The sequence below is a fragment of the Sinocyclocheilus rhinocerous genome, unplaced genomic scaffold (genome assembly GCF_001515625.1).
Source record: "Sinocyclocheilus rhinocerous isolate Xijiao unplaced genomic scaffold, SAMN03320098_v1.1 scaffold241, whole genome shotgun sequence".
In the NCBI taxonomy this organism is placed as follows: domain Eukaryota; kingdom Metazoa; phylum Chordata; class Actinopteri; order Cypriniformes; family Cyprinidae; genus Sinocyclocheilus; species Sinocyclocheilus rhinocerous.
Window position 1 is genome coordinate 1,081,892 of NW_015659312.1, and position 25,669 is coordinate 1,107,560.

Here is a 25,669-nt window from a genome sequence, read left to right on the forward strand (position 1 = left end):
CAAATGAACCTGTAATGGACCAGTAAAGACTGTAAGAGAGAAAATGAGATCACAGTTTATGTGGCGAACAGCAGAAAGATGAGTGAATCTTACCTGAATCTAGTCTGGAGAGAAATTGCGATGCACAAAAACAAAAAAGATGGTTTCACCCATTATTTATCCAGTATTTATTACATAAAAATATTAAACCCAGGGAACCAGAAAGACAGAGAATCGGGAAGTATTTTTTGCAGTTAACCTCCTTGAGGTCAGTTCACACAGACCATGTTTTTGCGTAGAGCAGTGGAATCTGGAAAATTGCAATTAAAGGGGTCTTAAAGGGGTCATAGGATGCCCATTTTCCACAAGTTGATATGATTCTTTAGGGTCTTAATGAAAAGTCTGTAACATAGTTTGGTTAAAATTTCTCAATGGTAGTGTAAAAAACACATTTTTTACCCTATCAAAAACAGCTCTTTTCAGATCAAGCCGTTTTTGTAGCATTTTCCTTTAAATGTTAATGAGCTATGCTGACCCCGCCCCTCTCTTCCGAGCTGCTCTCACAGACTGTTTACTTTAGCTGTATTCATCGTGAAACTTGCTAATTAGCACATTATTAGGAAAGGCGATTTGCAAAGATTCATTACAAAACCTTAGACTCACTTCTTCTGTAGATGAGGCTGGATCATGAATGATTCACTCGAACATAGACGCATTTAGGTAGATCGGGGGAGCATTCCCTTCAGAAACAAACGTAATCCACTGCGTCTTCAGCGGCTCAGATGTCTGGAGGAAATGAAGACTGCTATGTTCATTATTACATCCAACAACAGAACACCTCAATCGCTTAGGAGTCATTCTTGTCTACAACTGCTCCAGCGGTGAAACAATGGCGGACTGATGACAGCTCACTCAGGGCGGGTCTGAGGTAAGACACCAGTCCAGTCTGTGCTGAAACGCTACTGTCAATCAAACTATCGTGGGAGGGGCCTGTTTTTGTGATGTCACACAGACAGGCATCTGAGATCGGCTCGATTTGAGAAAAAGGAAAACATTTAACACGATTAAAAAAAAAACACTGGGTGGATTTTTTATCATTATAGGGTGGTTGTGTACACACACTGCCAACACATTTCAGTTCAAACAACTTGTAAAAGTGCATGTAGCATCCTATGACCCCTTTAAGACACTTTTTTTTGTTATTTTACCTTTATAGTGCAACCTTTTAGAACACTGCTTCATATGCGAGCGCAACAGTCAAACATGTTAAAAACACATGTAAAAAAACAATGGAGAAGCAGAACAGTGGAATGCAAAAATATGTTCTGTGAAAACTTTTCCTTATTCAGGGTAAAAATCAAGGGGCATGAACATAATACAAGTGAGAAACGTTGATGCTTTATTTCACTTCTGCAATTAGTGTCTTTTACAAACATTTTGCCAATTTTCCAAGGACCAGCATGTTTAATAAATGCTACATAATATCCTCAACATCAATATAAATTCACACAACGAGACCTGAATCTGCAACAATGCGTCCAAACAGCAGAAAACATGGCCACAACCAGAGCTTTCAGCAACTGTCTTTATTGCAATAACATATCACACAATCACACACACACACAATAAATACAACTGACATTCAGTATACAATTCAAAAATTTCCTTTTAACAACACACACTCCAATGACTGACAGTTGCACGGTCATAAGCAGCATCCATTTCTGAAATTAAACTTCACCCACTAATTTGTTCTCACCATACCCAGTCGGCAAAAAGAAAAAGAAAAAAAAACATGACTATAACAGTCATGATTATGAAAAAAAGCCTAAAAGAAGTATGAGGTGTGTCAGACTGTTTTGTTTTGGAGATTAATATTTAGGACATTCAAATGGGAAAGTGGGTTGTGTAACATTAGAGCAGGCACCTGTAGAGATCTCACAAAAGCAGGTTCTTTTCATTACACGGTTGTTCTTTTAGTTTCGCTTACTAAAGGCTTCCATCAGACTAAGGCCCAAACAAACCAAACAGACAAGGTCTCTATGCACAGGACGTGTACTGACACCAATACAAAATGTCCAACCAAAGGTTTCACATCTTGGTTGAACCTCAAAGTAGCAAGACAATTCAAGGACATTGGGAACTACTGTGGATTTGAATTGCAACGTGATCACATTTCAAGGCATTGCAGCATTCCTGTAAGGAGCACATACACTGTTAATAAATAAATCAAGGTGTTTACTATTAGCACACCCATAGTGGGCGGTGCGCATGCTAACAATGCTGGAAAACTAGTTTGAAAATAGCGAGGAATCATTTGCTTTTACAAGAATGTTCCAAATGAATGTGTTATGAGTGAACCTGAATCATACATGATTTGAATTTTTGATTTTGTGGCCATAAAAACACACAATTCCTCGTTATTTAATATTGACCTACATGTTGTTAGCATGCTACATGTTGTTAGCATCCATAACCACTTTTTAATGTCTATCCTTTGAAATGAAATTAATCTTAATATAAAATAACATCAATCATTGTATCATTAGCTACGAAATAAGCAGGTAAACAAAGTCTATAGAAAACGATAAAAGAAGATTTGCTTAAAGGTGCTGATTTGACTAGTTTCAAAGCGATCAGACGGTTTAGTGACCTGCATCGGTGGCATGTGTTTGGATGGTCACTCTTCTTGGTGGGTTCTGCTCTGTACTGCGATTGGCTATTAGCTCTTGCAGCTGCAGAGCACCTCCACCAATAAAACAGAATGCTGGGCAAACAGGGGCGGAGCAATCAACAGTCCCCTCCCACAGCACTCGCAAAGAGTGTGCGTCGTAAAAAGTGAGCCGCCCCTTCTCAAAGTCCAGACACAGTCCGAGGCGAGGTGGTAAGGGGGCAGTGAGGGGGCCAGTAGAAGTGTTAGACGCCCCACATTTGGGTAGTAAGATCTTGCCCATGCCCATTGTGAGGAAACAGAATGGAGGAGGACAGTCCTGGGTGTCCTCTGCGCCACTGTCATGACCACTATCTGGATCGTACCTATGGAGAGAAATAGAAGGAAAAAGATCAATTCATCAATAATATTGCCTACATAAGTCATCGTGAGTTAGTCAGCTCTTAAACGCTTCAAAATTTCTCCTCACCGTGGACTTGCCATGTCTTGTGGAAGATGGAACCACTCCTGCAGTTTTGCTTCAACACCCACTCCCACCTACACACAGAGAAAACAACTCGTTTTTAAAATTCACATTTTTAGATTTTTTTTTATATGAATCTGTATCCATTTTAAAAATCAACATATTGTATTACATAAAATATATTAATATAGGCTACTAAAAATGCATTTCATAAATATAACTTGAATATACTTCTGTTAGGGGTTGCACCGACTAATCTACTAGTCGACTTCAATGCTCTGCCATGACGCTTTAAACTTGACGTCGACTAGTCGCTGGTCCTATAGAGGGCGCAATGGGATAAGAAATCTTTGAAGGACTTCTACATTTACGCTCCGTTTCCGAACAGTTAAAATGACAAATAAATGCATACTCTGAAAGAGCTCCACAAGACATGTGTGATAATATTACTGGATGCTCGAAATTGAACAGGATAATGCACTTTATAAACAGTTTTTTGTACAGGTAAGTTAATCGCCGTTCTAATCTAATGCGCTGCTGCACTGTAACGCACACACATAGGCTACAGACAGTAGCTCATACACAGTGTTGCGCGGAAGTTTGCTACTTTAACACTGTTGCCGTGGGTTGTTTTAAATGTCCGCGGGTTGAAGCGCCCCCAATAACGTGATATCCAGCCCCTGGAATGCGAATTTTCCCGGGGAACCCCCCTTGAAACCGATTGGGCTAGTTTTGAGTAGCAATTGGGCGGGTTTTGTTGTGAAAACCTGGCAACCCTGCTCGTACATCACGCACACATCGCGCGCGCACGGAATCATTCAGCGCGGAAATGTATTGTCAACAGATTTCTCAATAAAATAGCTTAGAAACTGAACATTTCAAGCATATATTTCTTAATAACTAAATCCCACAGCTTCACTACTAGTAGAGAGACGCTGCCAGGTAGAATTAATTCACACACGCAATCGCTCTCACTAATGCATTCATATGAATGTAATCTTTACTGTGCTACTTTATCTGTATGTGATTTAGAACGAGCACAAATCTGTGAGAAATATAACGACCCAAAGACAAAAGAACTGTTAAAAATGAGCTGTTATAGGAGCAATAGCCATGTGGGCAGCGCTGTGTCATATGCCATAGCTGTGCACAAGGTGTTCGTCACAGCTCCCGACTTATTTGTTCATTAATGACGTCATCAAAGACTAGTCGACTTCGACTCGACTTTCATAACATAAAAGTCGACTTTTAAAAATCAGAAGTCTTTTAACCCCTAACTTCTATGAACTTAGTTTTCATTTTTTTTTATAAAATTTATTTTGTTTTCCTTTTTTTTGTGTGTGGAATAAAGTAAAAAAAATGTCAGAACAATACAACGAAGAAAAAGCCTAATTCAACATTAAATTCTTGAAAATAAAACCATATTCAGTAATTTGGCGTACTCTTTCATATTACTTCACAGGGGGGAAAATGAAATAATGAAAACATACTGTATATTATAAATTTTTGCAAAAATCAGTTATACACTACTGCTCAAATGTTTGGGGTGGGGTTGGTAAAAATTTTAATTGTTTTTGAAAGAAGTCTCTCATACTCACCAAGGCTGCATTTATTTGATCAAAAATGCCATATAAACAGTAACGATTTGAAATATCACTACAATTTAAAATTAATAATAAACTGTTTTAATATTTTAAATGTAATTTATTTCTGTGATGCAAATCTGAATTCTCAGCATTATTAGTCCAGTCTGCAGTGTCACTTGTTCCTTCAGAATTCACTCTAATATGCTGATTTGGTCCTCAACAAACATTTTCAATATTGTTGAAAAAAGTTGTGCTACTTAATATTTTGTGGAAACTGTGACATTTCTTTCGGGATTCTTTGATAAATCTGAAAGTTCAAAAGAACAGCATGTATTTGAAACCGTAATCTTTTGCAACATTATAAATGGCTTGACTGTCACTTCTGATCAATTTAATGCATCCTTGCTAAAATAAAAGTACTAATTTCTATGTTGACCTTAACCAGGTAGGAGCCAGGCTCCACTGAGCATGCCCAGTAGTGTCGTCCCTGTGTGATGGAAACATCAGCCACAAGGAGGTCAGAGGTGAGGTGACATGAGGTAAGAGCCCGATCAGCAGCCTGCAACAGAGTCATCCCAGGAACACTCCGGGCGTATGTCTGCCCTTTTCCCAGCGCCACCCGCTCCGCATGTAGGCCCCAGCGCGAATCCAGGCAGAACGACAACACTGAGATTGAGGTATGCAGGAGAAATGGAGTGGAGGAGAGGGTTGGAAAGGCCAGGTCATAGGGAGTAGAACACAAAATGAAAAGAGGATGAGGAAGTGAACATATAAAAAGGAACAGAGAGGGGGGATATGTATGCATAAGTGTAAAAAGGAAGAAATGGGATTGGAAGAAAAGAGGGGAAACAGAGAGGACAGCAGGAACATTGTACATATTCCAGGACTCTAGGATTCAGAGGAGATCAAGCAGCTGATATATTCCAGTTAAATAGGAATACAAGTCAAAGAAACAGCAGAGATAACAGGAGCAAAGGAAGGTGGAGAACAACAGGAAACATAAGGAGAAATAATACAGAGAGGAGAGCAAAAAGAGACATGTCAGAGAGTTGTGGATATGCATGGAGAAATATACTACCACAACAGAATTAATTGTATGAGAGAAAATGAGAAAGAAAATATGATATGCATGTAATAAAACAACAAGGTTCAGTTTGATAGAATTGTGATATGGATGGGTGAATGAATGGATCAATAAATCAATGGTTAGATGAATTAAATGATATGGATTGTTAGATGTATTAATCATTCAATAAATAAATGAATATGATACAGATGAATCGATGACAAGTGAACAAACATGAACAAAAAGGCAGATGAATGAATGAATAATTCCGTGTGAATGTATCAATTGATAGGTAAATGGAGGATGGATGGATAATATCAATAAACGAATGCATGAAATAATAAATGAATAAATCAACAAATCATTCAATGGATGGATAGATAGACAAAAGCAAACAAACAAATAAAAAATACGTGAATGAATGAATGGAAGAATAAATAAATGGATGGATACATAAATGGAGAAAATAAAAATAGAGGATGCAAATTGTAAGTCGAAGAAGTAGAATGAGTGGAAAATATGCAATTATTTTGCATCTTCAATAATGTGAGAAACTGAGGAGCTGGAGGAAAATAATTTGACTCTGGGTAACTTATATTTTAAAAGGGTTCAGATTCAAGTGCGTATATATTTGCGTGTGGATGTGTCTTACCTGTTGCAGGAGGTGTGTGTAGATACACCTCCTCACTGTACTCTCCAAACCCTGCCTTATTACAGCCTCGAACTCTCAGGACATACACACTGTCCATCTCTAGCTTATCAATCACTGCACTGGTCCCGCCCACATCATCCAGACGCTGCCATGAACAGTGTGTGCCATTACTTCCTGAGCTTCCTTCAGACAAGACTCTGCCCCATAATGCTCCCGCTCCGCCCACTTTCCTCAGATACTCCACTGAGTAGTGCCAGGCAGGGGCGGAGTCCTGTGGGAGGCGCCAGCACAAATAGAGCTGGTCATAGGCCAAGGTCTTTTGAGTGTCAATCACAGGAGCCAATGGGGCTGCAGAAGGAAAATAAGGGGTTGGATTAAATGTGAATTCAATTCATTATTGTATTTGACATAGAAAAGCAAGTTTTTATGAAAACCTTGTATAAAGTCCATGCTGCTGAGTGCTTTGAGTTCTCTGGAGACGTCCATCTGAAAGTGTCGGAACGAGGGATCAGCAGATAGAGAGAAATGCTGTTGATTTTCTATTGCTTTTACCAGTCTGAGGAGAAAAAAAAGAGCTAAAAATCAAGTTACGTGAATATACAAAAGCTTTCTTTATACCAAGTGATCATATGTAACATAATATTCCCACGTTTATTTTGTGTTCCTTTTGAAAATGTTTCTATGGAAACACACAATAGGCTATTGTGGGATTCGTATTTCATAAATGACCAGATTTGCACAATCACAGCAACCCACACCCACAAACATACACTCTAACCTGTTGTGCGTGACTCGGGCAGCCTGCACAAAGCACGACTGGTCAGTTTCCTTAAGCAGCTCTTGAGTGTATGTGAGCAGCCCTGCGTTCTCCAAAAGACTCTGTTTTTCAGAGAGCTGTGCATTCAGAGCCCCTGCCCGCTGCGCACGAGCCCCCTCCAGCAACATGGCTAAGGCCCCCTGACGCTCCGCCAGCACACTGCGCAATTCACTCACACACTGATTCAACTGCTCCTTAGCCACTGCGCTGTTCACCTGAACACAGAGGTACAACGATTAAACAGTATAGAAGAAGGGAATAGCGAAGCTTAACTGTAAATTTCTTTAAATATTTTTTTTACTACATATAGAAGGAGACCTCTCATTGTGGCTTTTTAAATGTCATAAATATTTTAATAATTTTATTTAAAATTTTACTTTAATTTATTTAATTTATATTTTAAAAATAATAGATTTTACATTAAAAATATTTGCATTCAATTAATATTAAATTTAATAATAATAAATATTAAATTAATACAATTTTTCTATAATTCTTATTATGAAAAATTTAATTAAATTTAATTACATTTAATTTAATTTTGGTCATCCCCACCATCACATTTTGTCATCATTATTTTTCACAAATAAATATTTCAATTATTCTGATTGAAAACACCATTGAAAAAACACAGGATACTAAAAAAACACTCCTTGCCCCAGGCAATATCATGGAGAGAAAGGGACCTGTTACCTTTAGATTTTTTTTCCATATGAAAGGAGCATCATGTCTTTTTAAATGTCATAAATATTTTAAATCTAAATATTTAATGTAAGTGCTGTCAAAATTAACACGTTAACGTATGCGATTAATTTTTTTCAATTTAAAAAAAAAAAATTTTATGCACAGGCAGAGCTAGGGGTTGGCCACCCTACTCACAAATGGTGCTTCTGTCTCTTTTTTCTTGAAGACAATTGCGTTTATTTAGATGCAGAACCTCTTTACGACCACATCAAATGGGAGACTTTTCAGACGCGCACCCCAACTTTGCGCTTGTCAGACGAGCTCGGTGACGAGGGAGCTTCAGTATACAGTGAACTGCAGTCAGATTAGATGTTGTCGGGCCACATGTCAGTAAAAACTAATTTTCCTGTCCTGTCAGCCATTATACTGTGCTCGTAGCACGTGCTCTTTAATTGCACACACAAATGGGGCAGCGCGCTGTAGCCTATCATTTCATATTAAAGCGCAAAAGAAACTACGAGCATGCAATGTCGTCAGTTAAGTTATGAAGTTACTAAAAAGGCGATTAATGCCGCCTTAAAACTGTGCATGTAAGTATTTGTTATATATGAGTCACATTTAAGAACATGTCTCTGAAATGCAGTGGTTTTCAAAACTGTCCTGGAGCACAGCACTGTCTCCCTCATTTAACACACCCGATTCAACTCGTCAACTCATTAGTAGAGACTTTATCCCTGAAGTGGGTCAGAAAAGGTAAAGAGTTGTGAGAAAATATAATGTTCAGCAGTGGCAGCGGCAGCTCCTAAAGCAGCCAAAATAACCTAATATCCCAGCTGCTGTGATGTCTGTTAATCAAAGAACAAAAGAAAAAAGAGGAAATCAATAACTTTTGTAGCATTTAAGGATTCATCTATATTTATTTTAGAATTTAGTGTTTGATAACTTTGTTCAATTTCTGTATATTTACTACTTGCAGAAGGGCAGAGGTAAATATGACATTTATTATAATGGTTTATGTGAAGATTGTTTTAAGTTCACTTAAATTAAAAGTAATTTTTTAAAGTCTAATAAAAGATAGCTCTATTAAAATTGATAGCTCTCAATTATACTGTAATGTTGAATAGCTATAGCAATTATTAAATATTAGGGGGAAAAAATCATGGAGACATCAGTAGTATTAACTTTGTTCAATTTCTGTATATTTACTACTTGCAGAAGGGCAGAGGTAAATATGACATTTATTATAATGGTTTATGTGAAGATTGTTTTAAATTCACTTAAATTAAAAGTAATTTTTTAAAGTCTAATAAATGTTAAAATTGATAGCTCTCAATTATACTGTAATGTTGAATAGCTATAGCAATTATTAAATATTAGGGGGAAAAAATCATGGAGACATCAGTAGTATTGGTATCAGTGACACTCACCTTCAGTCATAAAAAGATGCCATTAAACAAATATTTAAAATATACTGTATTAATGTTTTTTCGACATTCATTTGAAGATTGAATGTGAAATTGCAATATAAAAGTATATTTTAAAAACTTTAATGTTAGTTGGGATTAATCGCGATTCATTTCAGAAAAAAAATTGCGATTAATTAGTTTTTAAAAAAAATAATCGATTGACAGCTCTGTTTATAATTCATATTTTTTATGTTAAAATATTTACATGAAATTATATTAAATCTTAAATAAAACTAATTAAAAATTAAATATCAATAATAATAATAATATTTTTTTTTACATATTACACACATGTATATGTATATACAGTATATATATATACACACTAGGGCTGCACGATAAATCGCATGCGATATTTAACGCGCATCTTGTCAGAAAGCCGGTTCTGCAAGATTACAGAACCGGCTTTACTGATAAGATGCGCGTTAAATATCGCATGCGATTTATCGTGCAGCCCTAATACACACACACACAATTTCATGATTTCCATCCTTCTATTTTGACTGCTAAAAGTTTATAACACCTGAAAAAAAACACTCACATACCCTGAGATGTCTCACAAACACTGAAAGTATAATTAAAACACCAGTGCTGTGTACCTCAGTCTGAGCGATGCCACTCTCTACTTGGGTGATCTGTGCCTGTACAGAATCCTGATTGGCGAAGACATAGTTCATCTCCTTGGTGATCTTCTCCTGTGATTTCACAACATGGAGAATTGACATGAAACTGCACAGATACACAAAGGTTGAGGATCTAGACACAATATTTATTAAATGGGTTATCCACAAACGTAATCCAAAAACAGGCAAAGGTCATAACACGGGCAATGCAAACAATGACAGTTCAGGGCTGAGGCCAACAGAGTAATCCAGATAAACAGGCAGAACATCAATCCTAAGGAGCGGTTTCCAGACGTTCCTAAACAAGAAATAACTTCAGTCCAGGAGGGAGGTGGAGCGGAGGCGGAACAGGGGGAGGGATGGAGGGCCAAGCCCATGGACAGGAAGAGGAACTGGAGCCGGAAGAGCAGGAGGCCACCAGGGCAGAGCCGGCAGAGCAGGAGACCACCAGGGCAGAGCAAAAGGAGCGGAACAACCTCCTTGGCAGTGACAGGGCAGACAAGGTATTCAGGGACGGCCTCTTTGGCCATGACAGGACAGGCGAAGAGCTCAGAGACAGTCTCCTTGGCCATTGCCGGCAGCCATATCACCCTGTAGCCCAAGACTGGTTACCCACTGAAGCTAAGCAGGGCTGAGCCTGGTCAGTACCTGGATGGGAGACCTCCTGGGAAAACTAGGTTGCTGCTGGAAGAGGTGTTAGTGAGGCCAGCAGGGGGTGCTCACCCTGTGGTCTGTGTGGGTCCTAACGCCCCAGTATAGTGACGGGGACACTATACTGTCAACAAGCACCGTCCTTCGGATGAGACGTTAAACCGAGGTCCTGACTCTCTGTGGTCATTAAAAATCCCAGGATGTCTTTCGAAAAGAGTAGAGGTGTGACCTCGGCATCCTGGCCAAATTTGCCCATTGGCCTCTGATCATCATGGCCTCCTAACAATCCCCATATCTGCTGATTGGCTTCATCACTCTGTCTCCTCTCCACCAGTAAGCTGGTGTGTGGTGGGCGTTCTGGCACACTATGGCTGCCGTCGCATCATCCAGGTGGATGCTGCACACTGGTGGTGGATGAGGAGATACCCCCTGACAATGTAAAGCACTTTGAGTGCCTAGAAAAGCGCTATATAAATGTAATGAATTATTATTGTTATTATTATGACAGGGCAGGCAGAGAGTTCAGGGACGGTCCTCTTGGCCGTGACAGGACAGGCAGGGAACTCACATGCTGGCACCAACAAAGGACTGAGCTTTGGGGCTTGAGTGAGCTCTGGAGTGGATTCATGGACTGGAGCGGGCTCTGGAGTGGACTCATGGACTGGAGCGGGCTCTGGAGTGGATTCAAGGACTGGAGCGGACACTGCCGTCTCAGAAGTGTGTATAGCCCAGACACACTAGATGGCGACCATCATGACTGGAAGGGCAGCGGAAAGTGGGAGAACCTCTGAGATCGCTGGGCTTGAGAGCTGTGAGGTCACCGGGATGCCTGCCACTCACACCGACATCATAGGTGGGTCCGCCACACTGGACATCAGTCTCGGTTGCCAAGGCACTGCCTTACTAGCTTCAAGTGCTCATGTGCGTCATGTTCATGACGGACGGGAACACTGGAGTGGCAGCCATGATGGCTGGAGAGTCTGGCGTGGCGGCCATCTTGTGGAGAGGCTCTGGGCTGGCGGCCATCTTGTGGATAGGCTCTGGGCTGCTGGCCATCTTGTGGAGAGACTCAAGGCTGGCGGCGCTTTTCCACTGCGTGGTACGACTTGGCTCGGTACGGCTCAGTACAGCACGGCACGGCTCAGTTTGCATTTCCACTGCAGTTCAGTACCGCTTTAGAGAGGGCAGGATTATTCATATGTCGTTATATACCGAGCCGTATCGTGCCGTACCATGCAGTGGAAAAGCGCCAAAAGGTTGAGGATCCAGACACCGTATTTATTAAAGGGACAAATGTAATCCAAAAACAAGCAACGGTCATAACAAGGGCAATGTAAACAATGACAGAGTTCAGGGCTGAGGCCAACCAGAGCAATCCAGATAAACAGGCAGAACATCAAGACACAAGAGAACCAGGATAAAAGGCTTACCCCTTATGTACACTGCACACGTCTGCGGCGCGTTACGGTGGTGCCAACTCACACCAGGAGCATTTCAGAAGTGAAGTGCCAGGATTCACGAGACCACGTGATTTGCCTGTCCAACGTTGTTTTTCTTGATTTTTTGTGTTCTAACATGGGTAAGTTGGCTAAATGTTTATGTTTTGCCTGGTTTAATTCTGTTTATTGTTGTGTTTTTTGCTATGTCCTACTTTGTTATGCTGTAGACTACAAAGTTAATATACTTAAAAGTCCAGTTATGAATGACAAGGATAAAAGTTGCTGTATATAGTCGTCTAACATACATCCTCAATTATCTTTTATCTATGTTTCACGTACCATTTCTGGCCTCCTGGCAAGGATATAGTGATGTAAAATACAATCGGGAATCTGCACAGGGTGTTTATTTTGAAATTGACAGGATTTTTAAAAATTTTATTTTGTATTTACTGTGCGGCTTGGATGCGGCGCCCGTCAAAAATAGGCTAGGCGCCCATCTTTAGTGAAGCGGTGTGGAGGGACGCTTCTGAAACATGCCGCAGCATGGCTGGTGTAAACACAAGCATTGACTAGAGTGGTCAGCTCCTGTGGCCGCTTTGGAGCCGTAACACGCCACAGACATATGCAGTGTAAATAAGGGGTTAGAAATGCAGTTGTGAACACACACAAGACTTAGCCATGAATGACAGTGAGAACCGGGCTTATATAGGGTGAGCTAACAAAGCTAATGAGACACAGGTGTAAACAATGAGTGCAGGCAAAGGAAGACTGAGAGACAGATGATGATCAGAGCTGGTGATCATGACAAAAATGATGAGTTACGTTAAACACGACAACACCGCACAGCTTCTGCTAGAGCTGTCTAGTCATTGAGAGGAAATCCTCTCCTCTCTACCCCTGATCATTCAGAGCTGTGCAGGGCTAGAGCTTAGAAAGATTAGCCCAAATAACCATTTTATTCATGAAAGAAGGGCATGTTGGGCATATTTATAATGTTTATAGTCTAAAGAGTATAGAGCGCATAAGGATTAATGTCAGGAACGTATACCTTTAGAGTTTGGTAAGCCAGCGCAATAGGCATGATCTTGTGTCCACTGTGGGCTCGACGGAGTTTACAAAGCGGGCATAACAAACGCTGACATGACCTGCAGTAAAATTGCAACCTCTCCTGCTCGTGCTCTACACACACTAATACCTGCATGTGAGTGAGAGAGAGAGAGATGTGAAGGAAGATAAATGGACAAAGAAAAAGACAGAGAAAGAGGAAATGAGGTTAAGAGGAACTTTTGAGACTATAACAGTTTATCAAAAATCATCTGTGTCGACTGCTGTGGAAAAGGGCAATATTTGAATATTATTTGATTGGGATTGCATGGGATATATTTCAAAATATATAAAAGAATCCATTGTCATATGGACAAACATATAAATAAAAATTATGCAAAATACTGTTTTGCACATACACTACTGTGCAAAAGTCTTAGGCCACTAGTATTTTCATCAACAAAAAAAGGTTTTAAGTCAGTTATTTCTTTCTTTTGCTGTAGTGTGTCAGTACGAATTATCAGTTTACATTTCTAAACATTTCTTTTGCCATTAATTGGAATAATGCACTGAGATTTTTGTATGCACAAGGAGTCTTACAACAGTCAGTGCTCCACACAGAGATCTGATCTCACCATCATCCAGTCCATCTTGAATTACATGAAGAAACAGAAAAAACTGAGACAGACTAAATCCAGAAGAACTGTGGCAACATCTCCAAAACACTTGAAGATACCCTGCAAAGATACCTGAAAAACTATGTGCAAGTGTACCAAGGACAAAAGCTGTTTTAAACGCAAAGGTTGGTCACATGAAATGTTGATTTGATTTAGTTAATATAAGTTAATTGATGAATAAAATCTATTTATGTCATTATTTTTGAAAGCATCCTCACTTTACAGCATTTTTACAAAAGTGCCTAAAACTTTTCACAGTATTGTAGCTTTGCAGGAAGGTTTCTTGAAGTGTCTTGGAGACGTTGCCACAGTTCTTCTGGATTTAGTCTATTATAATATATACTTTTGCACAGTACTGTATATACATAACATTCAAAAATGTGGTTCGGTATGTTTTTTATTTTTGTTTTTGAAAGTCGTTTATGCTCACTAAGGCTGCACATATGTATGAAATATACAGTAATAATAGTAATATTGTGAAATATTATTACAGTTTAAAATAACTGTTTTCTATTTCAATATATTTTAAAATATAATTTATTCCTGTTATGGCAAAGCTGATTTTTCAGCAGCCGTTACTCCAGGCTTCAGTGTCACATGATCCGTCAGAAAGCAAAAATCTCACTGTATTATTAGAATTAATGGCAAAAGAAATGTTTGGAAATGTAAACTGGTATTACCTACAGACACACTACAGCAAAAGATAGACATAACTGGCTTTAAAAAAAAAAAAATAATAATATATATATATATATATATAAAACATTTGTGCTGCTTAATATTTTAAGCAGTGACACAAATGTAACATTTTTGCAGGATTCTTTGATAAATAGAAAGTTCAAAAGAACAGCATTTATTTGAAATAAAATCTTTTGTAACATTATAAATGTCTCTTCTCTCACTTTTCATCAGGCTAATGCATGAATAGAAGTATTAATTTCTTTTCAAAAAATCTTTTGAATGGTAATGTATATGACTGGTAAATTTCTTCAAAAAGATTTTTTCCAGGTGTGGAAAAAAAAAACTGGAACCTGGATGTCAACATAGAGCAACCTGGAATTTATGGTTTGACTCAAAGACTCTCTCTCTCTCTCTTTATGTTTGTGGCCCATTAGTGTTGATCTTCTCTCAGAATGGTCCCATGAGTTTTTACCTTGGGTCTGAAGCTGTGTGTGGGCAGAATGTGTTCATGTTGGGCTCGCGGTGTGCCCCAAGGGTGGTACAGCTTGAAGCACTCGTTACAGAAGTTGGACCTGCAATCAGCACAGCCTTTGGTGGCCTCCAGAGCCTGAGGAGGTTTGCAGAACTGGCACATGACTGCCATGCTGCCGAGACTCACTGTGTGCCTGTACCTGCACACATGGACGAAGAAAGACATAGGTCATCTATTGTGATTTTAAAATGAATAACATTAGGCTAATCTGAAAAGTAAACACATATGGCTTGGGTTACATGTACGCATGCTTGTTTAATTTTATTATATATTTGTATGTGTACATAAATTATAGCGTGTGTGGTGTATTGTGAGGTAGATGCAGCTCAGTTGTCCAAAGACTCCATAAAACAAAAATTCATTTTCTCACAACTTCTCTTTTAAAGGAAAAGTTGAACCCACAAGTTTTTAGATGTTAAAAGGAACATAATCAGAATCAGAATCAGAAGAGCTTTATTACCAAGTATGTTTACACACACAAGGAATTTGACTTGAAGACAGTAGCTTCCAGTGTAGAAGAAAGTACAAACATAGTGCAGACATACATAGGAATAACACAGTAGGGATGTAATATAACACTAATATAATAAAAAAAAGAAAAATTGAATAATGTACTATATACAGAAATAGAAGTATAGGAAAAAATGTAATTGTTTAGATAAATGTAAAGATATGTTTATTAGTGTGCAGATATGTTATTTACAAAGTGTGCCGTTTAATATAAATATAACTGTTAGTTGTGATGGACAATGTACAATTATGAAAGATTCATTGTTCAGGATGAATATAGCCTGCGGGAAAAAACTGTTCTTGTGCCTGGCTGTTCTGGTGGTCAGTGCTCTGTAGCGCCGACCAGAAGGCAACAGTTTGAAGAGAGAGTGGGCTGGGGGTGAGGGGTCCAAGGGTATTTTTTTAGCCATTTTCCTCACTCTGGAGATGTAAAGATCTTGGAGGCTGGGCAGAGGGACACCAATAATCCTCTCAGCAGTCCTGACTGTCCGTTGTAGTCTCTTGATATCTGATTTGGTAGCTGAACCAAACCAGACAGTTATGGATGAACACAGGACAGACTCAATGATAGCAGAGTAGAACTGTTTCAGCAGCTCCTGTGGCAGGTTGAATTTCCTCAGCTGGCGAAGGAAGTACAACCTCTGCTGGGCCTTTTTTGCAATGGAGTCTATGTGAGTGTCCCACTTCAGGTCCTGAGAGATAGTGGTGCCCAGGAACCTGAATGACTCCACTGCAGTCACAGTGCTGTCCATGATGGTGAGTGGGGGGAGTGCAGGGGGTTTTCTCCTGAAGTCCACGATCATCTCCACAGTTTTGAGCGTGTTAAGCTCCAGGTTGTTAAGACTGCACCAGACAGCCAGCTCTTTAACCTCCTGTCTGTAAGCAGACTCGTCTCCATCCTTGATGAGGCCGATGACTGTAGTGTCGTCTGCGAACTTCAGGAGCTTGACAGAGGTGTCCTTTGAAGTGCAGTCATTCGTGTAGAGAGAGAAGAGCAGTGGTTAGAGGACGCAACCCTGGGGGGCGCCAGTGCTGATGGTCATATGTCCTGGATGTGAGTTTGCCCAGCCTCACTAGCTGCTGCCTGTCTGTCAGGAAGCTGGTGATCCACTGACAGATGGAGGTGGGCACGGAGAGCTGGGTGAGTTTGTCTGAGAGAAGGTCAGGCATGATGGTATTGAAGGCCGAACTGAAGTCCACAAATAGGATCCTTGCGTAATTCCCAGGTCTGTCGAGGTGTTGCAGGATGTAATGCAGTCCCATGTTGACTGCATCATCCACAGACCTGTTTGCTCTGTAGGCAAACTGAAGAGGATCCAGCAAGGGTCTAGTGATGTCCTTCAGGTAGGCCAGGACCAGTCTCTCAAGTGACTTCATGACCACAGATGTGAGAGCGACAGGTCTGTAGTCGTTAAGTCCAGTGATTTTGGGCTTTTTGGGGACCGGAATGATGGTGGAGCGTTTGAAGCAGCAGGGAACTTCACACAGCTCCAATGATCTGTTGAAGATCTGTGTGAAGATGGGGGCCAGTTGGTCAGCGCAGACTTTTAAACAGGCAGGTGAAACACCATCTGGGCCTGAAGCTTTTCTAGATTTCTGCTTCCTGAAGACCCGGTTCACATCCTCTACACAGACCTTAAGCACAGGTTGAAGGGGGGGGGAGGGAGGGAGGGGGGTTGCAGGGGTGGTAGGTGAAGGTGTGAAGTGCAGATCAGAGCGGATGGGGGGTGGTAGACGATCCTTTTCAAATCTGCAGTAAAACACATTCAGATCGTCAGCCAATTGTTGATTCTCCGCAAGCTGTGGGGGTGGTGTCTTGTACATGGTGATGTTCCTCAGACCAGTCCATACTGACGCTGGATCGTTTGCTGAAAGCTCTTTTCTCAGCTTTTCTGAGTAGTTTTTTTTAGCCACTCTGATCTCCTTTGTTAGTCTGTTCCTGGCCTGGTTATACAAGATTTTATCCCCACTTCTGTAAGCATCCTCTTTGGCGTGACGAAGCTGTTTGAGTTTCCCAGTAAACCACGGTTTATCATTATTAAATGATAAGAATGTCCTGGTAGGAATGCACATATCTTCACAGAAACTGATATATGAAGTTACAGTCTCTGTGAGCTCGTCCAGATCGGTGGCTGCAGCTTCAAAGATGCTCCAATCAGTGAGGTCAAAACAAGCTTGTAAATCCTGCTCTGCTTCATTAGTCCATCTTTTTACAGTCCTTAATACAGGTTTAGCTGATTTCAGTTTCTGCCTGTAGGTCGGTATTAGATGAACCAAACAGTGATCAGAGAGCCCCAAAGCTGCTCGTGGGACAGAGTGATATGCATCCTTTATTGCTGTGTAACAGTGATCCAAAATAGTGCTGTCTCTGGTGGGACACGTAATGTGCTGCTTGTATTTTGGCAGTTCACGGGAGAGATTTGATTTGTTAAAATCTCCAAGAATGATTAAAATAGAGTCTGGGTACCTTTGCTCCATTTCAGTTATTTGTTCGGCCAGCTGTTGCATCGCGGCGCTCACGCACGCGTCCGGAGGCACGTACACATTCACGAGAATGAAAGAGGAAAACTCCCGCGGCGAGTAGAAAGGTTTACAGTTTATGATGAGTGCCTCTAAATTAGGACAGCATACCTTTTTCAGCGTTGTTACATCTGAACACCAACGTTCGTTGATGTAGAAACACAATCCACCTCCTCTGGTTTTCCCCGTTAACTCCGCGATGCGATCCGCTCTGAACAGCTGGTAGCCCGGCAGATGAAGCGCGTTGTCCGGAATGGCTTCACTCAGCCAGGTTTCAGTGAAGCACAGTGCAGCAGAGTTTGAAGCACAGGTTGAATGGTGGGGGAGGGAGAGAGGGGGGTTGCAGGGGTGGTAGGTGAATGTGTGAAGTGCAGATCAGAGCGGATGGGGGGTGATAGACTACACTTTTCATATCTGCAGTAAAATACATTCAGATCGTCAGCCAGTTGTTGATTCTCCTTAGACTATGGGGGTGGTGTCTTGTACATGGTGATGTTCTTCAGACCAGTCCATACTGACGCTGGATCGTTTGCTGAAAGCTCTTTTCTCAGCTTTTCTGAGTAGTTTTTTTTAGCCACTCTGATCTCCTTTGTTACTAAAATATTTAAATATTTTAACAATTTATTATGTAAAAAAAAAAAATATATATATATATATATATATATAAGCTATAAATATATATATACACACAATTTGTTCACATGACTTATTAATCTGTGTCCATGTTGTACTCATTTGTTTCCTTTGATTTAATTTTTGAGTTAAATACTTTTTCTCTTGATTTTTAAATCTATAATGGAACCTACACAGCGTTATGGTCGTTTTGAAAGCTTAAGGCTATTTGCTTGTGCACATTTTTACACTAGCTCAGAATGGGAGCTATGCATGCTCATTACTGGAAGGAAGAAACTAAATATTTTTCTGTCTCCTCCTTTCTCTACCTCATTTTGCAATGCCAAAAAGGTCATTTCATTGGTCCACGTACTGTGTGAGAATATTCAAAGAGCTATCAATCTCTTTGGTGATGTGCCTATGAATAGATGCAAGTTCAGAACTTCTGCTCAAGGGTTCCAAACCAGTAGAACAACATTTCTGCATTGTACAGCACAGTTACTGGAATTCAATTTTAATGTAGCTCCAGTTAAGAAAAGCAGAAATTGTGAGGAAGAGTGTTTGCGTGTGAAAGAGAGAAAGAGAGAGACCTCTCCACTATACGCTCCAGCGTGAGGTTTCTCAGACAGTCTGCAAGTCCTCTCTCTCCTAGCTCCACATCTTTTCCGCAGGTGGGACAGGGGAACAGCATGATCACAGGAGGGGTGTCTTTACGCCTGCGTCCTGGATGTGTCCCACACACTGTACAAAGAGAGAGAGAGATACAGGTAGAAAAAGCTGTTTCCAACATTAAAGCTTCTTTAAGCCCCAATAAATCTAAGCCAGGAAGAAGGAAAAGCTAATCAATGCAGAAAGAGAACCGATTCCAGAGGCCTGTTGTGTGCTGACACAGTCAGAATCAGCCCATCATGACGGCTACATTTAAACACACACGCACATGCAAAGTGCTGCACAGATGCAATACATCTGAATGATACAGTAATATCTATAAACTTTTGCACAGAGCTAAAACTATGCTGTTATGTCTACATTTGAAATGTTATTTAATATAACTAAATCAATTGTTTTAAAAATGCATCATGTTTAAATAACAAATTTAAAATATTTTTTTAATTAGATTTTTAAATAAATATTATAATTATAACAAATAAATCATTAAATTGACATGCTGTCATGTTTTAGTAAGCATATTGCAAATATTTTTAATAAAAAGTCATATAATCATTCAAACTATTTCTATAAATAATATTTTATCTAATTATATTATTTAAACTATATATACAGTACTTATTAAATAATAAGCAAACAAATTATTAAACTGACATGATTCTTACATTTTATTGATAATTGATTTGAGCTAAAAAATTATTTGAATATGGGAGAATAAAAGGACCACAAAGAGATACAAGAGTGTAAAATTAGATGTTTGAGTCACTAAGACTTTTTATTTTGATTCAGCAAGGATGCATTAAATTGATCAAAAGTTACTGTAAAAACTTTTACTTTGTTCTATTTCAAATAAATGCTGTTAGTACTTATTAAATAATAAGCAAACAAATTATTAAACTGACATGATTCTTAAATTTTATTGATAATTGATTTGAGCTAAAAAATTATTTGATTATGGGAGAATAAAAGGACCACAAAGAGATACAAGAGTGTAAAATTAGATGTTTGAGTCACTAAGACTTTTTATTTTGATTCAGCAAGGATGCATTAAATTGATCAAAAGTTACTGTAAAAACTTTTACTTTGTTCTATTTCAAATAAATGCTGTTCTTTTGAACTTTCTATTCATCAAAGGATCCTGAAAAAATACCCCGCTTTCCACAAAAATATTAAGCAGCACAACTGGTTTCAAAATTGATAATAAGTAATGATTGTTGAGCAAAACGCAGCATATTAGAATGATTTCTGAAGGATCATGGGATGCTGAAGACTGGAGCAATGGCTACTGAAATTCAGCTTTGCCACCACAGGAATTAATTACATTTTAAACATATAAAATAGAATAATATTTCACAATATTACAGTGTTTACTGTATTTGGGATCAAATAAATGCAGCCTTGGTGAGCAAAACATTAAAAAATCCCACCGACCCCAAACTTTTCAATGGTAGTGTACAGTTTAGTGGTCACTATAAAAAATGCTTGACTGCAGAACTGACTAACTGATTGACAAATCAGAATCAAGTGTGCCAGACAGCTGTTTAATAAAATACCAGCACACTTTATTTTGATCTTAGTGTCTATTAATGAACACACAAACCTGTTCTGATCACCCGGTCTAGACGGTCTGTTTTGGGCGGAGGCCGGCGTGTTTGTCGGGGAGAGCGCGTGATGGGGCTTGAGGTGGGAGTTTTGGGCTCTGCAGGGAGTTCGGGTGGAGGGTATCCTCTCTGAACCAAGACTTCTGCCGCACACAGTACACACACACTGTGCATACAAGGCAACACTATCGGCTGCTTCACCATCTCCTCACACACTGGACAGTGCAGCTCTCTCTTTATGCTCTTCATATTGGACTAGACAGAGAAAGAGACAGAGTTAAATAAATAATTTGCAGAACAAAACATGCAGTCAAACAGGCATGCTGTTTACATTATAGATTATGTTGATACCGTATATATAGGCATAGATCATAGCCATATATCCTGATTCTGAGGTTAAGCTCACTCAAAAATACTTAATTCCTGATGTTATGTGCAGTTTCATGTTTTATTTATTTATTTATTTTGAAGAACAGTAGATTGATCCAAAGATGTTATATTTGGAGTAGAACAGGGGTATTTTATTATTATTATTATTTCCATTTTAATGACTGAAATTGATTATGGATTATGCTGTGGACTGGGTTTTTGTAAGGTAAACAATATGGAAATAGGTTAGTCAGAACTCAAAAGGTCAGAACATTTGCATATCAGGAGAAGGATGTGCATATCAAACATCAACACACACAAACAGCCATGTTGTTTATTAAAACCGCAGTCAATACTTCCTTTATTCTAGTACTTTTTATAAATTACTCCAGTTTCGCATTATGAGGTAACAATGGACATCTTTTTATGCAACATTCAAATCATGAGTGACACATACAATATGACTGATATTTTCAGCCACTTCGTTTTATTCATAATTGAGAGATTTACGAGTTGTTTTCAAATAGAGAAATCTGTTCAGAGGTGTTTTTGTATCTTTGGTCTGAGTGTCTAAATGCAACTCAAACATTTCAAATGCCAGAAAGTACAAGAATGTCACTCCTCAAACTCGAAAAACTTCATGTTGGCTTCTGTAATAATGTTTAAGGTTACAGAAATCTTGTTTATTTACATTCCAGCCACCTGAGCTTCATATTTGGTATAGAGTCATTTTAAGGAAGTAAACATTTTTTAATTCTACACCAATGGAATCTAAATTAAAGAAATGATAATATTTCAACAGTTCTTGAAGTAAAAATCACATTCATTTTATTTATTTACTGATTTTGAATGATAAATGATAAACCTTTAAAGACAGACATTTTTTAATTGATGGTTTATGCTTTTGTTAAAGCTGTCAGTCCACATTATTTCAACCTATTCTTTAAATAATCATGTTTAACAGTGGAATCGATGGTAAAAACTGCATTACCCAAGATTCTGAAAAGAAATCTCCACCTTCACTAGTAAATATTGCCAAAAGAACACTTTATGCCAGTCCACTCCAGCAGATTCTCCCTACACTCTTAAACTACTTAAATATTTAGATTTTGCAATACACATAAAATATATTGTTTCTATATTAATCAAAATAGTTAAAAAAATAGTTTACATTTCTTAAATGTTTTTAATGTAATTCTTCACAGGATTGTAACTCCTTCCTTATTAAAGCCACTAAGTACACAGTCTTGTACATTTGTTTTATTCAGTTTTCAGATATTGTTTGCTTCAAATTAAACTTTGTAATGTTGTGATTCACCTCATAGCTGGTCGGTCTGCTTCATATCTTAACAGTTAAAAACGTATTTTTAAATCCTTATGGGAAAATTATTTCCAGAACCAAGGCTGCTGAAAAAGTGGCCAGGCACTGTTGCAACTCTATTAGTCCCAATCATTTGAAAACAAATGAAAAAAGAAAATGCTGACACACTCATCAGCAGACAGGTGCTCAGCTAGTTTAGCTGGTTAGTAAGATGATCTTGAAGCCTGCCCAGCTGAAAAGTGCCCTAAGCCCCTCTAAACCTCAACAGCAAATCAATTTTTGGCTATTTTAAGTTGTTTTCTGTTCAGCGTCTAGCCCTTACTTTCCCCACAGCTGACAGCATATACATTTAATTTGGTCAATAAGCCATTCAAATAATTAAATTCGCCCAGCTGTCTTCTATCGTCTTTTTAACGGGCGTTTCCCTCAGAGGCTCTCTAGGCCTCAGCGCTCATGCATCCCGTCTCTATGGCAACATGCATCCTGTCGCGCGACAGTGACAAGGCCTTTTACCTTTTCTTGGATTTAAAAAGCCTTCTTTAATTTTCCTTCAAGTCATTGAATCAATTTATATGTTGTTTCAACGTCTGATAGGCCTATGCGTCAATAAGATACTAAGGTAGACTGAATGCGCCCGTATATTCAATCTTGTATTAACGGGAAAATATTCTGTTATATATTTGGCCTACACGAGTGAGAGCAAATATATCATATAATACCAGAGAAAAAGCAGCCTTGGCCTACACGCGCTTCAGCGGCTGGTAGCAGATGAGGAGCTCGGTTTCTGCTTACAGGTGTTATTTGAACATTTCGAGGAAATGATATGCTCTCAATAAAAAATGGGGTGTTTTTCTATGTTAACGCTATTTTTTAAATGTTACATTTGGGTATGAAAAACACTAAAATGTCCCATTTCTTTGAAAGCTGCTATGACGTGCATTCGTGTGTTAAATAACAGCCGCATGCAAATCACAGATAACGTGCAAATATGTGGTTTTGATGATGCAAATGTACTTACGCTGATGCGCACGAGAGCGTCCATTATGGATGTAAAGGTTTGCAACTCCGCATCTGCCATTGCTTGAACTATGCCGGTTGGTAAAATAATATCAAATGAAATAAACTCTATTATTGAGCGCCCTTTTTAATATATGTATATATTAATTAAAAACAACTAACAGCTTATAAGATCAGGACACCGCGAAATAAACCGAAATGGTGATATCTGCAACCGAAATGGACGGCTATAGGACAAACCTTTACGTTATAATGATATTATTTGTGTCTAATATATCGGAGAGGTCCAATTTAACGCAATCCATGTTGATTTAGAGGTTTTCCAACAGTGCTTGCTGTGGTCTATTCTGACGGATGTTGAGCCATCCATGTAGTCGATGGATGTTGTGAGGTGTTCGGGGGGAGGTCAGTAAAGAGCATGCGCAGGGATGCTGAGCGCACAGCCGTTTGTGTGCCAGTCAAGTGTAATATAAGTATATTATAAGTAGCCTATATAATATGCAAGTATAATATGCGTATTTTCATAACGTGTGTATTTTATGTTGCTTTGTAAAATCAAAGCAACATAAATACACACGTTATAAAAATACGCATATTATATTATATTATATATTTTTTTTAAACTAAAATGTTTTTTTTTGTTTGTTTTTTTTTTGCATAAATATAGGCTATACATGTACACACTATTTGTTTGAACGTGCTTCAAGACAATTATCTTCTAAAGGTTAAAAAATCCACGAAAAATCCATTCCTAGGGCAAATATTGCCCCTTAATAAAAATATTTAGGCTATGCATTAAGTGTATATGGCTGTGAATGTGCTATCTTAACCACAAAAAAGTGTTTTTCCTAATGCTGTCATGAAGTTGAAACATGATTATCCCTTTCTTCTTGTTCATAAACTTTGGTCATATACCTATATAAATAAATAGGCTATGTAATTCCTAATAAAGTCAAAGTCTAAGAAATAATTCATTGATATTATCCATTTAATGACTTTAGTAAATTTAAAGAAGGGTATTCATTAGGACTATAGGCCTAATGGTGAATACCCTTCTTTAAATTTAAAGAGGAGTCAGAGACAATTTTACACTATAGGCTATTTTTCAGTTACTTTTCCAAAGTTATTTTGAACCCAAGTTTCATTGTTTATTTGTTTTATACATTTTTTATGAAAACTGATACAATGGTCTTGTTTATGGAGTGTGATACTGGTTTACTGGAGATGGATAATATAGTCAAAATTCTTATTTTATTTGGTAAATACATATACACAAAGCAAAATACATGTCAACTGTACCAAATGGTAGACTGCTTTCCACTGATTTGAAGATCTTTTATGATTCCTTAATCTCAACACAGATCAATTGTAAAGCTGTTAAGATTTATTTGCTGCTGAAAAAGATAATGTATTAGATGCATGAATGTTTTTTTTTTTTTTACACAAGATGAAAAAGCTTTGCTTTCATTGTTTTATGTTTGCTTATGTCTGTCTGTATTCCCCTGTTGTTAAATCAATAAAAAAGAAAGGAAAAGAAAAAAGAATGTGACCCAAAGCTGCCCTGCAGGTAGAAATGGGTGAAATGCCATTAGAAGAAAGACGTATGCAATTAGAAATGGTTTACTGGGTATCCTTAAAGGGCCACAACAGTAAGCATCCAACTAAGGCGATTTTTGAAGAATGCCGGGAACATGAGAGAACAAATATAAGAAGCATAGGTTGGATAGCAGAAGAAAAGGAAGTATAATGATGCAGTTCCTATATCTGCACTCCCACTGTGGTTATTTAAAATGCCTGCAATAGACCTGTATCTACTAGAGGTGGAAAAATCGAATAGTGAGTGGTGCAATAAATGAAGTAAATCATTATATTGAACAGACATATTATGACAATGTACAAATTTATACAGATGGTTCAAAAGAACCAGAATCTAATAAGACAGGAATAGCAATAGTCATACCACAAAAGGAAGTAATTATTGCAAAAAAGAACACCAGACTACTTATCTGTATTTACTAC

General features: G+C 38.5%; 2 protein-coding genes across 3 annotated transcripts in view; one reads left to right on the forward strand and one right to left on the reverse strand.

The window, feature by feature from the left end:
* LOC107723379 (ephrin-A1-like) overlaps positions 1-1,990 on the forward strand; it is a 33,855-nt gene extending 31,865 nt beyond the window's left edge. Inside the window, exon 6 of the mRNA XM_016531962.1 lies at positions 1,975-1,990. Within this exon, the coding sequence (XP_016387448.1) occupies positions 1,975-1,990 (16 nt within the window). The remainder of the gene's footprint in view (positions 1-1,974) is intronic.
* Positions 1,441-24,059, reverse strand: LOC107723477 (tripartite motif-containing protein 46-like). Of its 2 annotated transcripts, XM_016532115.1 has the most exons (13): positions 23,891-24,059; positions 23,652-23,719; positions 20,943-21,198; positions 19,264-19,414; positions 14,972-15,170; positions 13,146-13,292; positions 9,984-10,079; positions 7,196-7,449; positions 6,852-6,973; positions 6,418-6,765; positions 5,136-5,365; positions 3,120-3,187; positions 1,441-3,015 (listed from the first exon to the last, which is right to left on the reverse strand). In XM_016532115.1, exons 2-13 carry the CDS (start codon positions 23,709-23,711, stop codon positions 2,625-2,627), a joined length of 2,322 nt encoding a protein of 773 aa, XP_016387601.1. In that variant the 5' UTR covers positions 23,712-23,719; positions 23,891-24,059; the 3' UTR covers positions 1,441-2,624. The 2 variants fall into 2 exon arrangements, with proteins under 2 accessions (XP_016387601.1, XP_016387600.1); XM_016532114.1 differs by having other exon boundaries at positions 23,652-24,059.
* Positions 24,060-25,669: the final 1,610 nt, after the last annotated feature.